The 13,803-nt window shown below is 34.0% G+C and overlaps 1 protein-coding gene across 1 annotated transcript in view; it reads left to right on the forward strand.

Annotated features, from left to right (window-relative positions):
• The window catches only part of TMEFF2 (transmembrane protein with EGF like and two follistatin like domains 2), a 221,785-nt gene that overhangs the window by 13,162 nt on the left and 194,820 nt on the right, over nt 1–13,803 (forward strand). Inside the window, exon 4 of the mRNA XM_077885621.1 lies at nt 2,732–2,758. Coding sequence (XP_077741747.1) covers nt 2,732–2,758 — 27 coding nt within the window. The remainder of the gene's footprint in view (nt 1–2,731; nt 2,759–13,803) is intronic.

A 13,803-nucleotide genomic window follows, 5' to 3' on the forward strand; every position in this document is an offset into this window, starting at 1 on the left:
CACTGAATAGAGATGGCAAATTGTGATCTCTAGGAATAAAAGACAGTAGAAAATATGATTTTGTTATATTTCACTGAATTTACAAATCTTTTTTTTTTTTTTTGTCCCAAAATGGTTTCCGATTGGGCAGTCTGTTCAACAGCCTCAATGTCAACTTCACTTTTTTGTGTTATAAGAAATGCATTAACGAGGCATTCAGACTCTTAGATTCAAAAGCATGACTTCTTTAGGTGTCTCACCAGTAGGACTTCAGTAGGCTACATATTTATCTTATACTAAAGAAACCATTAAAGCTTCCCATCACTATCTCATAATGATGTATTGGACTTGTGATTATTTTTTTCCACTATCACTTCTTTCTTTCCTACTTACTTAATTTGGGTCACATCAAACAAAATTGTCTTAAGAGCTATGCCCTTTGACTTTTTAGAAAGATACACGAGAAAGACAAGCCAATATACTACTACCATGTTTTTTTTTTTTTTTTTTTTTTTTTGCTTTTCCCAAGCCATTATGTACTTATTAGAATATCCACAGATGAATAGGCTAAATGTTTATTCAGAATCTTAATTTTTATGTTCTAGACACAGTGATAAGCATTTAAAATATGCTATTGTGCAGTAAGCCTCAAAATAACCCAATGAGATAGACATTACTATATTCATTGAATAGAGGACAGATAAGCTTAGGAAGCTTATGTAACATTCCTTATGTTATCAAATGAGTAACGTTCGGAGGTTTGAATCTGTAAGGTTTTATGTATTTCCTCTTACATGCATATAAGTATAAAAAGCTGAACAAGACATGGTTCTTGATTTACAGTCTTAGAAAGAAGAGAAACTATACACATTCAACTAAACCTCGTGGAATGTATTAGTGTTATCATAGTACGACCTGTTAGCCTCTGATGATTATAAATGATACTAAATTAAGCTTTCAAATTAATCAAAATAAATTTAGTTAAAATTTTAGCAGTGAAATTATACAAATATTGACCATTCATGCATTGTCCTGTCCAAAAGTGATGGTTCCATGAGTTAGGGTTACCAGTTCAGTTAACAGGACCATTCTTTTTTTTTTTTTTTTAAAGATTTTATTTATTTATTCATAGAGACAGAGAGAGAGAGAGAAAGAGAGAGGCAGAGACACAGGCAGAGGGAGAAGCAGGCTCCATGCACCGGGAGCCCAATGTGGGATTCAATCCAGGGCCTCCAGGATCACGCCCTGGGCTGCAGGCGGTGCTAAACCGCTGCGCCACCGGGGCTGCCCTAACAGGACTATTCTATTAGGGTGACAAATGCTTCAGCCTTTCTTGATCTGTTATCATTAAACAGTGAAGGCATATGATCAAAATCCTTATTTGATTGTACATTTACTAAGTAGGGTTTTTATTTTAACTTGTTTTACCAATTAGCTTGCCTTAAGAAAAGAATCTGGTGGCCTAATCTGTTAGACCCTGTGAATTTAGTTAATATGAGTCTCCACCAAGACGTATTATTTAAATTACTGCTCCGTCTTGACACTGCTAATGCCTAGCATGATGGCAAGCATGACTGTTGGGGAGGCAACCACTCTTCCATATGTCAGCCTTCTGTGGATTTTCATATGCCCTATCATTTTTTTATGCCATGCCTCTCATAAACTGTCATGGAAGCAAACAAGAAGAAGTAATGGGTTTTTGGGTTTTTGCTTTATTTTGTTTTTTAAATTGGACTAAAGCATCAAACACAAATTCATTGCGATGGCATTTGGTATAGTTCTTGAATCCTGGTTGAGATTTTAGTGTGAGATGAGAGCATTTCAGACAGAAAATATCAATATTAGTCTGATTCCCCAGTATTAGCATTAAAAATACAGAACAAAATGTATTTAGAATGAAAAGAAGTGGAGAGGCAGAAAGAAGATGATGTCTACACTTAATAGGTGGAACCAGTTGGAAACTCAACGGTCTTGACTCCCAACTAGAAAACTGGGTGTCTCTGAGAACTAAGTTGTCTGAAACAGACAACTTTGACCAACTGCAATTACGTAGGAAGGAGGGGAGAGAAGAAATAAAGTAAGAGAATGCAGGAGGGTACTGGCTTTTTCTGCCAACATCACTTAGAGTTTATCCAATTTTAAGCACAAAAACAAAAATTAATCTCACTCTTCTATTGATTTCAAAAATGAAGTATGTTGTTGGTGGCAGATAAACTCCTCCACAATTGTGGTATTTGGAAAACATAATAGCAATTATATAAAAAGATAATCATCTATAAATTGTTTTTCTTTTTGTGTGTATGTGATTTACAATAATATAAGCCTTAATTATGAGTTTATTTGCCACATGTCTAAGCCTGTTTAATTTCTGAATCTCACTGTTATAAGCATTTCATTTTCAATTTTTTTTTTTTTTTTGTCAATGGCACAAAATTCATCCTGGTTAAAGTAAAAATATGAGAGATTTTACATAGTCAATTTTAGAATATAATAATCAAAATAGGATATAATATCAGTTAGATAATAGTTTTTTTACAAAGTTTAAGAATGAAAATAATACTTTATTTTATAAGTTATATTATACAAATTAAATTAAATTGATGTGAATATGTATTTTCAGAATAAATAGTAATCATTTTCTCCATTATATTACTGTCTTAATAAAGGAAGTAAACATGAACTAAATAAAGTCATAAATAGTTTTTGAATATGTTTTTCAAACAAAACCAAAGTATTTCTTTTCTCCCCCTAGATGCAGGATCAGGATCTGGAGATGGAGGTAAGGTTTGCCTTTTTATATATTTGAAGAATTCTATGTGGATGTTATTTATGTATATTTACTTATGTATTTACCGTTATAGATTTCTGAGACAAATTCATATTTTCCATTTTAGAAAAGAGGCAAATGAAAAAGTAGCATTCTACTTATTAAGTAAATGTATATACCATGAAAACTATTTAAAATATTTATGAATCTTACTTAAGAACTTTGTCATCTAATATTTTTTATTAGTCTATTTATTGTTTGTGCCCTACTTTTCTTTGAGATAGATATGCATGTCAAACTTCCTAACAGAAGCCTCCAAGATCATTTGGCAGGGCAGAAAGAATTCTTGAAGAAATCACTTAAATACAGAGATTTAAAGTATATAGCAGCGCCCTAAATTGCCAGGTACTGATATTAACACATATCATGTAAACAAGGTCTTAATTACCAAATCAATAATTTGAAACGGAAAGCTTTCTTTTCATAAAAGAAAATAAGAATGATAAACAGAATTTAAGACAATGAAATTAATTCACTACATTACTTCTTTGATTATATTTATTTTTACTAAAGCAAAACATATTTTTACCATTAAATTGTGTGTTTAGGGAGACATAGAAGATAAAAGAGGCAGAAACCTTTAAAATTTGGTCTGAGGTACTGCCAAATAAGACTTTATTTATGAATTGAATCTTCATTGTAAATCCCAAAATGCTTTTTCAAATGAAATTCAAAGTTCCACCTTTATGCACAGCAAGAAGACAAAATTAGATAAAATTTCAACAAAAGTAATAAAAAGAATGAACGAAGACCTACATTCTTAAGGCCTTGCTTAAGTTGTATAAAATGATCAAATGTATGATTCCAAGTAAATTTTAGTTTTTAAAAGCAGAATTTTATAGAAGATAAAGAAAAGAAGGCCTTGGGTTCAGGAAAGATATGACTTATCACACTTTATTATCTAGTTTGGACAATATTCCAAAGATTTACCAAGTTGCTTTATGTAATGAAAGGCTTAACTAGCTTAAATAAGCAATACCCAGAGAACACAATTACAGCAAAATATTGGAGCACAGTTTTTCCCATAAAGACTGAGACTGAACAGGAGTCAAGATTTAGTACCATGAGAGCATGAAATTTATTTCAATGTCACATGTCATGGGACAGTCATTTGATGTTAGGACAGTCATTCACTATGTCTAAGAAACTGTTTTCCTGCCAACCCTCTGGCTGATTAATATAGTATTCTTAAGAAAGCTTCTCTAGCTGTTTGAAAAGAAGAGCTTAATAGAACAAATTAAATCTTAAAGAGAAAAAGAAAGGAAAAACAGAGTTGCTTGAGTAGCTGTTTCACCATTGGAATATTAAGGAATTCATCAATTTTAAAAGAGTTGCTTTTGGGGCGCCTGGGTGGCTTAGTTGGTTAAGCATCTGTCTGCCTTCAGCTCCGTTCCTGATCCCAGGGCTCCCTGCTCAGCGGGGAGTCAGCTTCTCCCTCTCCCTCTGCCTACCACTCCCCTTGCTTGTGTGCCCACGCTTGCTCGCGCACTCTCTCTCTCTCTCTCTCTCTCTCTCTGTGAAATAAATAAATAAAATCTTTTTTTAAAAAAATGCTGATTTTGGAATGAAGTAGTTACTGTGCAAAACCCTGTTTATTTCCCAGATACATTTAATCTTTATATATAGATTACCTAATTTTGCAGATATTATGTTGAGTTTCAACGTTCCACTATTCATGCAACAAGTCTTGTTAATTTTTTAGCATCTTCAAAAACAAAACAAGCTAGGCGAGATCGGGTGGGTTCAGGGTGGTATGGACGTAGACCAAAACAAGCTAGAACACAGAAAATCTACATTGCTCTTTCTATTAAAATGTAATGATATACTTTTTTATGTTTGAGTCCCCTATCGTATCATATATAATCTCTTCATTTTAATTTATTTTTTAAGAAGACATAGTTTATATCTCAGACACTGGCTTCCAGCTTTCATTCATTATAATTAGCTCATGCAAGTGAAAATGAAGTCAACTTCACTCTTCCTTGTTGCATTCCGTATTGAAATTTGGGGTTTATTAAGTTATCCAGGGATCTAAATAAGGTAATTTTTTAGGAAATAATTTTGATGTCAAGGATACGTTTATAACTTGAACTTTATGCGTAAGTTGGAAACCACTTTCCTTTTCTTATTCTCTTCTCCTGTTTGCTTTTTTACCCTTCCTTTCAACTATAGGTACTTTATAGTAACTTCGAGGAAAAACAAAGCAACTTCTTAAAAATCATTGCTTTAGAAAAAGAGAAGAACATATAACTCCCACTTAATTTTGAGTTGTACTCTTTAAATAGTAGTTGTTCTGAAAGTTGTGATAATGAGTGTTTATTCCTACTACATAAACTATTTTTTTAAATCAGAGACAAAGCAATTTTTTAACTAAATTCCTTTTTTTTCTAGTCTTTGTCTTACTTTGCTCTGAAATACTAATGATTTTAATTTTCGTTAATTTTTTAGTCTATTATCATAAGGTGCCAAAAAAGCTGAATAACTATAACCTAAAAACCTAGTTTAACCTGAAGAATTACAATTCACATATCCAGTGGATTGTACATAAACTATATTTGACTTACCACCTCTGCTGTACAGAGGATATACTTGCCTCTGTATTTTGATAGTGCCTATTACCAAGGTATCAGAGGAGCCAGAATCCGTTTCCTTTGAATTAACCAGAAGTGATTAAATTACCTGTGATTGTTTGGTTAATCCATCAATCCTAGCTAGTGATTATTCTAACTGGTTTCTGTAGGATATATTCTCAATAATGTGTATTTAGTTAATAATTGGGGCATCTTTGCAAGCACTTTGGGTGGTTAATGATTATTTTTCTAATTTCTTTTAACAAAAGTTAACATAATTCCCAAGTGGAATGCATTGATCTGAATAGTGAAGTGAACAAATTTATTTGCAAAACACATTGTATGTATGGCTATTGTAAATGATATCATTAAACCTCCAAATCTAAAATCACTTCAAAATACATTAATTTATTACTTTTTAAAAACTGCCCAGTATTTTTCAAATTAATGAATTTTATATTAGCAATGAAGATTAGACTTGATTACTTTAAAATAAGTTTATCCCATTTGCACAAGGGCATATCCGTCATTTACTGCATTTGAGAGAACATTTTTACTACAATATGAAAGAGATTTAAAGGTTTCATGACATTGGTTAGTTCACATTTTATAAGGAGTTTTAAAATTTTTATCTATTGATCTAAATAATTCAAGGGGCTAATGAAATTTAGATAAAATATATTTAATGATCTGCAAATGTATGTTCACTTATAAGGGTAGTCTGTAGTGTAGTAAGAAATATTGCATGCAAATCCTAAAGGTTGGCTTTTCCCATGTCAATGACTGTAACCTCTTCGTGTGTAAGGAAACTCTTTAATATAAAAAAATAATTTTGTATTATTAGTTTTGAACATCAGACTTGTTGTTTTCAAACAAAAAGTTGGAAAGGCATCTACTTCAAAGACCCTTTCCAGATAGACTCGCACTTGAAAAAAAAAAAATCAGGATAAACTATACTTAACTATAAATGTGTCCTATAGGAAGGTAATGTGTGGTAACATGCGGACCAAATTCCGAAGAATTTCAGAACGTAGTTGAAAGGAAAGAGTTGGTGTTTTAAGTACTTTTATATATGGAGATTTAATGTTGTAAATAAGAAAACGGGTCTGTGTAGGAGGGATAATAACATCTTATCCACCCACAGACTTCCTTAAGCAACAAATACTGCAGCAAGAAAGAAAGTATTAAAGAAACCTCTCAAAATCCAGAGATGTGTGGGTGGTTAAAGGATAATTTTTAACCCCTGCTTTCCTCTCAAGGTCTTTTAATCATATTATGAAGACAAAGCTATGAATATTTTCCATTATTCTCTTTTTAAAATATTTCTGGACTGATTAGACTTTTGATAGGCTCCCAAAAACAAAAAATAAGTCCAGTAAAATGAAAATTATATTTTAATTATTAAAATAATTATGAATGTATTATCTTGCTATGGGTCTAAGAAAATTCACAATTAAATTTTAATAACATCTTATGGGAAGTTGTATGATAACATCTATAAAAATGAAATGTCTCTAAGGCATACAGCATAGATACAATGGGTATATTTTCATCTCATGAGGTAAAAGGAAGCACTGGGCCTTATACAACTTATATAATCACATAGTTTTAAGAGAATTATTTAATAGATGAATATTAGATATGTATAGTGAGAAATCAAATTTATATCCATTATTAGAATAAAAACTGATTTTTTAATATCCAGGTAATTGTTGTGTTAACTTCACTATGTGAAACCAGTTATGATATATTTTTATTTAATGTAGAATTGCCCTATGGTATTACTCAGATGTCCATAATTAGGACACTCACTTTATATACATTTTGGGTAGAGCAAGAGATGTTTACATTGCAACGAATTTTAGACCCTAGGATGCTGTTTCTGATTATGTGGATTGCTAAAAACTAGCAAACAGTATTGTAAGAAGTTTGAGAACTTAGAAATTATTTTTAAAAAATCCTTATGTTTCTTATCTGAACTTGATGATATTCAGGAATTTGGTTGAATTGAACAAGCCTAATAAAACATACGTATTGTGGCAAGGTTTCTGCAGCTGTAACAATGACTACGACACAGTTTTTTCTTTTTTTTCTTTTTACTCTCAAGGAGATTACATGTAAATTCTCTTCTCAGCACACAATGGGAAGAATTATGATTCTAATTATCAAAAGAAAAATAATCCCCTGCAGAAATAAAATGTTGAATATACTGTAAATAACAAAGAGCTGAATATTTATTTCATAAAACATTCTTATATAAGGCTAAGTAAGTTTTCTCTTACTCATTGCTGTACACATTCCCTTTTCTGACCTCGGTTTGTACCTTCTCTACCTTACTGTCGTGGTAAAGTTCTAGCAAACGCGATATGCCTCACCATGCATTTTCTCCATGACAGCCAAAGCCTGACAGGCATCAGTTGTAAGCAGGTTCAGCTAAAATACTGACTCAATGAAGAAATTTTACCATGTAAAGTCTGAGAGTCTTCCGGGGCAATACATATGGGGAAAAAGTGGAAACTATCCTTGCTTTTGCAGTCCTACACCTGAGAGCTGCTCTTTTGCCTGGAAATGGGCGTATAGCCATCTGAACTGCACCTGAAACCTCATCCCAGCTTTTCCTGGGTTGCAATCCATTTTACTTTCTCTTTACCTCAAAGAGAAGCAATACTGCAGTGGAGTAACGAAATAGAGGTTGAATGAATGAGGAACCATGTAATGGTGAATGAAATTGAAAAGAATACAAAAAGCAAACAGAAGAGGGGAGGGGAAACAGTGAGAAAAGGGAGGACAAAAGGAACCTTCGTTACCAACCTGTCCATACTTTGTTTTCACCCATGACTACCATCTTGAAAATAAAAATAACTCCCTCCCCCTCCCGTAGAATAGTAATAGTTGTGTGAATTTCTAGAGAAGATTGCTTGAGAATGTCAAACTTTTGTCTGAATCATCTATTTATGTTCTTTTTAAACCATATCTGGGGAAAGAAATGCAATCGTTGTGTGCAGTGTGATAGAAATGGCTTTGGATTATGAGTCAGAAGATATGTATTCTAAATTTTTAATTGGCTTAAAGGATGCCTATTTGATCTTTACTCTCAGTCTCCTTGGAGAGTCATTTATCTTATCAGTAAAACAGAATGATATCTACTTATAGGCAAGATGATTATAACAAACTAATGCAAGGAACTTTGAACTCCAAAAAATTAAAAATGAAATTAAAATAATTTATATTACCTTTGCTCTTTATTCCCATTTATCCTAAGAATATAATTTCTCTGAAGAGTTTAATTAGAAGTTCGAATCTTTTAATCAGTTATTTTTAAATCCATCGTTTAAAGTATTGATGCTGAGATAATAAGAACTCTACAAATCCAATCATAGTTTTCAGTATTTAGAGGAGACAGCTTACTCTGCATCTCTCAGGGAAGTGTAATCAGTGTTGATATCAGAGGAATTGCAGTTACACAAGATAGGCAAGAAATAAGGAATAATGTTTAAAATTTCAGAACAGTAAATAATTACTCTTGGAACTATAATGGCAGACATATTGCCTCCACATAAAACTAGAAAAGAAGAAATGGGATGCATTCACAGTATGAGGGGTTCAGTACACTTACAAGGAAGAAGTTCCATTAGGATTCTAAGCATTGAAAAGTTGCTTTTTTTGTTTTGTTTTTCTTTTTCTAAGGAGACTTGAGACTCTTAGAAATTCTTTGAAAATAGATGGAAAGATTTTATTATAGTCCCACTTGATGTCAGAGCATTAGGTAAATCTATTAGGATGCATATACTCATTTATAACTATTTGTAAAATATTCTATGGTTATAAAAAGCACTACCATAACATTTATTTATCCACAACCATAGCCTTTGGATGTGTGAATGATCACCATGAAGGATGAACAGTTTACCCAAAAACCCAACAACAGGGAATATGATGACTAAATCAGTCCTTGAACTTCAAAAATGAAGGAAACTATAAGGCACAAGGTTACCCTACCTTTCGCAGTAGCTGTTTGCACCAAGTCCACCAGACCCTATATTCTGTGGTTTATATAAATCATAAATCCTATCAACAATCATGAGATTTCATTGTTCCATCTCCTTGCCCTTTTCCCACTTTCATTTTTTTTTTTTGTTTTGTATTTCTGAAATCATCTGGTCTATTCAACATTGTACTCAAAGCACTCTTCAGTCCATGGCGCATAATGTTTGCCATTTATTCTCTTCTATTAATTTCCCCCTTCATCCTCTATCCCTAATCCCAATCCTAAATACTCACTCTTAAAGTAAACATTCAATATACTTTAAATTATTGATGGTGGGAGGGGGAAGTACAGTTGTGTGTGTAGCAGCAGGAAGTAATGACTAAAAACACAGGCTCCGTAGCTAGAATCTGTAGGTTCAATCCTGGCTCCACCACAGGCATGTTACTTTTACTTAGACTCTGTTTTTGGTTCCTTCATCTGTGATCCTGTGTCAGGGTTTCCTAGAAAGTAGACTCGGAGGTTGAAATTTGTGCAAAGTTTACTGAGTAGTGGTCTCAAGAGAAGTGTCTGTGGAAGGATAGAAAGTAGGACTGGGCAGAGGGAGAAGCTGAACTGGTGCAATTAAAAAAGAAAAAGCCATGGCAGGGTGGGTATGGTGCTCTCAAGATGGGAGGGCCCCTATTAGTTGTGTTGAATCAGAACAATGGGACTGGCCTTCACATCCCACCATTGATCACCACTGACGTGGGCAATCCTGAAAAGTGAGCGTTACCTTGGACCAGGTGGTTCTCTTCAGTTGCACACTAGCCCTCAAGAGAGATTCAGCTATGAGCTGTCTATATACAACACTCCTGGTAGCAGAGAAGAGGAAAATGTGAACATTGCACCATGACATCCTTTATAATCTGCAAAATTGAAAACAAGAAAAAAAAAGCAGACAACATTTCTGATCTCATAGAGCTTATTTCTTGTGAAGAGACCCATACAGTAAACAAATAAGCAAGGGGAAATATAGATTGTCATATGATAATGATTTCTGTGTAGGAGGGAAAACGTGGGATAAGGAAAGGTTGTGTGTGGGGAGAATGGGGGCAGGCTGCTAATTAGTTTGTGATGATCAAGAAGGCTTGGACAAAGATAAGGAGGAAATGAAGGAGCAAAACTTGCAGATAAGCAAAGAGAGGGCATTCCAGGATAATTGCAAATGCAAAAGCTTACCTGGGTGATCCAAGAAGATCCAAGAAGATCAAGATCTAAGGTTAGTTAGACTGAAGTGAGGGAGAGGGTGTTTGGAGATGAAAAAGAGGTGGGGCTGACCCTGTAGACCTTCATGCAGGCTTTGGCTTTTCCTGTGAGTGAACTGGAAGCGGTCGAGGGCCTGGAGCAGAAGAGGATAATGTGATCCGACTGGACTGGTGATTTTACGAGATCTACGTTGAGAATGCATTGTGTTGAAATAAGGGAGGAAGAGAGGAAGAAAAGAGAGTTTCTTTTGTCTGGTGGTTGTTGATTTTCCGGAGTTTGTGGTATATTCTCCTTGTTTATCTTAGATATATCAGCCTGCTAACCCTCTGAGGGACGTTGTGGTCCTTTATTGAACAGATATTTTAGATTTTGCCATAGTCTAATCCATTTTTTTCTCTTAAGGTACTTTTTATTTGAGGTTTTATTTAAAATGTCCTTCTGCTTTGATATTTTTAAGCAAGCAGAAAATTTCACTTGTTACCAATACATAGGAATTCCTCTGTAGGCTGCAGTGCATGCCAAATTGCACTGAATTGGTTTCAAATTTGGATTTGAAAATATAGCTTTTTTTTTTTTTTACTGTACTAAATGTACAATACATATTGTAGCATATGATTTTCAATGTGTACTTAACAAAGAGCAATTTCATTTTCTCTGCTAAATTACACAGTTGTTATGGCTTTAGAATTAAAAAAAAAATCCAGGGATAAATAGAAAACAACGTTTAAATAATGTTAGCATCCTGGCTCAATGAGTCAAACCAAAAGAATTACTCCAGAGCCTATCGGTTAGTAAACTGGTTTTGAAACATCTTTCCGTTTTGTATTTCTTACTGATCTCTTTGAGGAGAATAAAAGGGGAACTAACTGGGTTTTAAATAACATCTGATGTTTACAAGAACTGTTCCTTAGATGAATCATTTAAACTGACTTTATTTCTAATTAAATATTTCTTATAATCTTAATCTTTCCTCCCATTTTCTCATTTTCCAGATGCTTTTCTCACTTCTTAATCTCATAATTTGGCTGAATAGGTGGCTATTTTGTTATTACCTTTCTTTTTTGGGGGTGGGGGTAAAAGCCATAAATAGATCATTATTATGAAATCAGTTAAATAGGAAACCCATCTTTATGATGGTTTCTGTGTACAATAGATGTGCTCTACACATACTTGTTCCTGGCAAAATTGAGAAATTTCTCATGATCTTCTAAGCACTAAATTAGGACCACAGTCATCCCAGATACACTGACCGTCCTCTCCAGAGAACATAGCACTAACAGAAAAACATGACATTTGGCAAGTAGAATTTCTGATGCATTGATTTAAAGGGTATTGGTTGGTGAAGACCTGTTGAACTAGAGAGCATCATCTTTCCTCAGCCTTTCGAGCTTCATGATGCTTTTTGAGATTTTAAGAGTTGGAGAGTGTACAATGTAGAGGACTTTATTCAGTTACTCAAAAGACAACCATAATAGCAGCTTGAATGTGGTTGTCTTTGAAAGTAGGTGTTATTTTTAAATATAATTAAAGAGAAACACAGCTGGCAGTTTAGAAAAAGAAGGGAATTAGTAGTAGAGTTATTATACTGCATCTTAAATGGTGAGATGACATGAAATGGTTGTACCCTGGAAGCTCACACTCTCACTGCTTTTGAGGTCCATGCTGTCCAATGTTCAGGAGTCGATTCAGGAAACTCCCTTGGCCTTTTCACTAAGAGAGAGCGCCCGTATGCCGCACTGTGCTTTGAAATAGGATGTGGCAGAGAATAAAGCCAGTCCAATCCTGTAAATCAGCACGCTCTGGATTTTTCCATTGTGGATAGTTCTCAAATCTGTATCTCCAGACCATCCACCAATCCTCTATTTCAGTCCCTAGTCATCCCTCGTCTGTAACATTGAAAAAAAAAAGCCTCCGAACAGGTCTCCCTGCTTTCAGTCTCGTCATCCTCAAATTTTTCTTACTCACACAGAATGATTTATATAAAACACTTACCTGAGCATATCATTGCCCTGCTTACAACCCAACAATGCCTGTCCATCATCCTTGGAACTAAAGCCAGTCTTCGGGAGGAGAAACAAAGACCTCTAGAATTAGTCCAGTACTTGCCTCTCCATCCTTATCATTATTCTTTTTCACCTCAGACTCCGCACTCCAGCATACTTTATCATTGACAGTAGTTCATTGGGATACAATGCAACTGATCTCATGCCTCTTTGCTTTGTTAATGCTCTTCCTTCTTCCTGAACACTTCCTGTGCTTTTGCTTAATTATTATTCATCTTCCAAGACTAAACCAGGGATCAATTCTACAGGACGGTTTCCTTCCATCTCCTCATTGTTCTAAATACCTCTTGTCAATTCCACTTTGTATCGTCAACCTGATTCACTGAGATAACCTGTGTGTATATTTGCCTGGAGATCACTGTTAGCAATAACCCTATGCACAGGCCTGGTGCTTAGTAGGATCTCATTAAATATTTGCTCAGCTGAACTAAGACTGTGACACTAACAGCAAAAAAAGTGTGTTTGAATTTCAAAATGTTTCCATTCATGATTACAAATTGCAGCTTAAATTATTTGAAATCTGAAATAAAAGTTGAATGTGAAGGGCTTTGTGCACTAAAATAACTGTATAATTATTTTTACAAGAGGACTGAAAAACAACAAACTGAAAAAAATTACAGCATGACCCATCCCACCAAGAATAGGCAAGAAGATGATACTCAAAAACCTAAACCAGCTTCAAAAATAAGCACCCACTTATATATCCAAGACCCAAGGAAAATCAAGATAATCAAAGTGGAGTCTAGCAAAAATGGGCTGCAAGCTTACTTTGAAAGGCTTTTTCCTTTGTATTTTCATTATTTTTGAAGAGCATGATCTGATACTAGTATATCAACTTGTTCACTTGTGATTTACTTCATTCTCCTAAAAGTGATATTCAGAGAGAAAAAAATTGAAGTTATTTTAAGATTCTAGTTAGTTTGTAGGTAAGTTAGGTAATTTTACACTATGTGAATATTTTACATCCAAATTACTTATTAAAATACCAAATGACTTTGGCCAGAGAATAGAATCATTTGGAAATCCATTTGATGCCTTCATTTATTTGACATTGAACCAGTGAAAAAAGCCTGTCTTTTCTGAGTTTTCAAGGAATTACAATGATTACCCCGCATAAAATGTACTTTAGCA

This window comes from Canis aureus, chromosome 36, assembly GCF_053574225.1.
Source record: "Canis aureus isolate CA01 chromosome 36, VMU_Caureus_v.1.0, whole genome shotgun sequence".
In the NCBI taxonomy this organism is placed as follows: domain Eukaryota; kingdom Metazoa; phylum Chordata; class Mammalia; order Carnivora; family Canidae; genus Canis; species Canis aureus.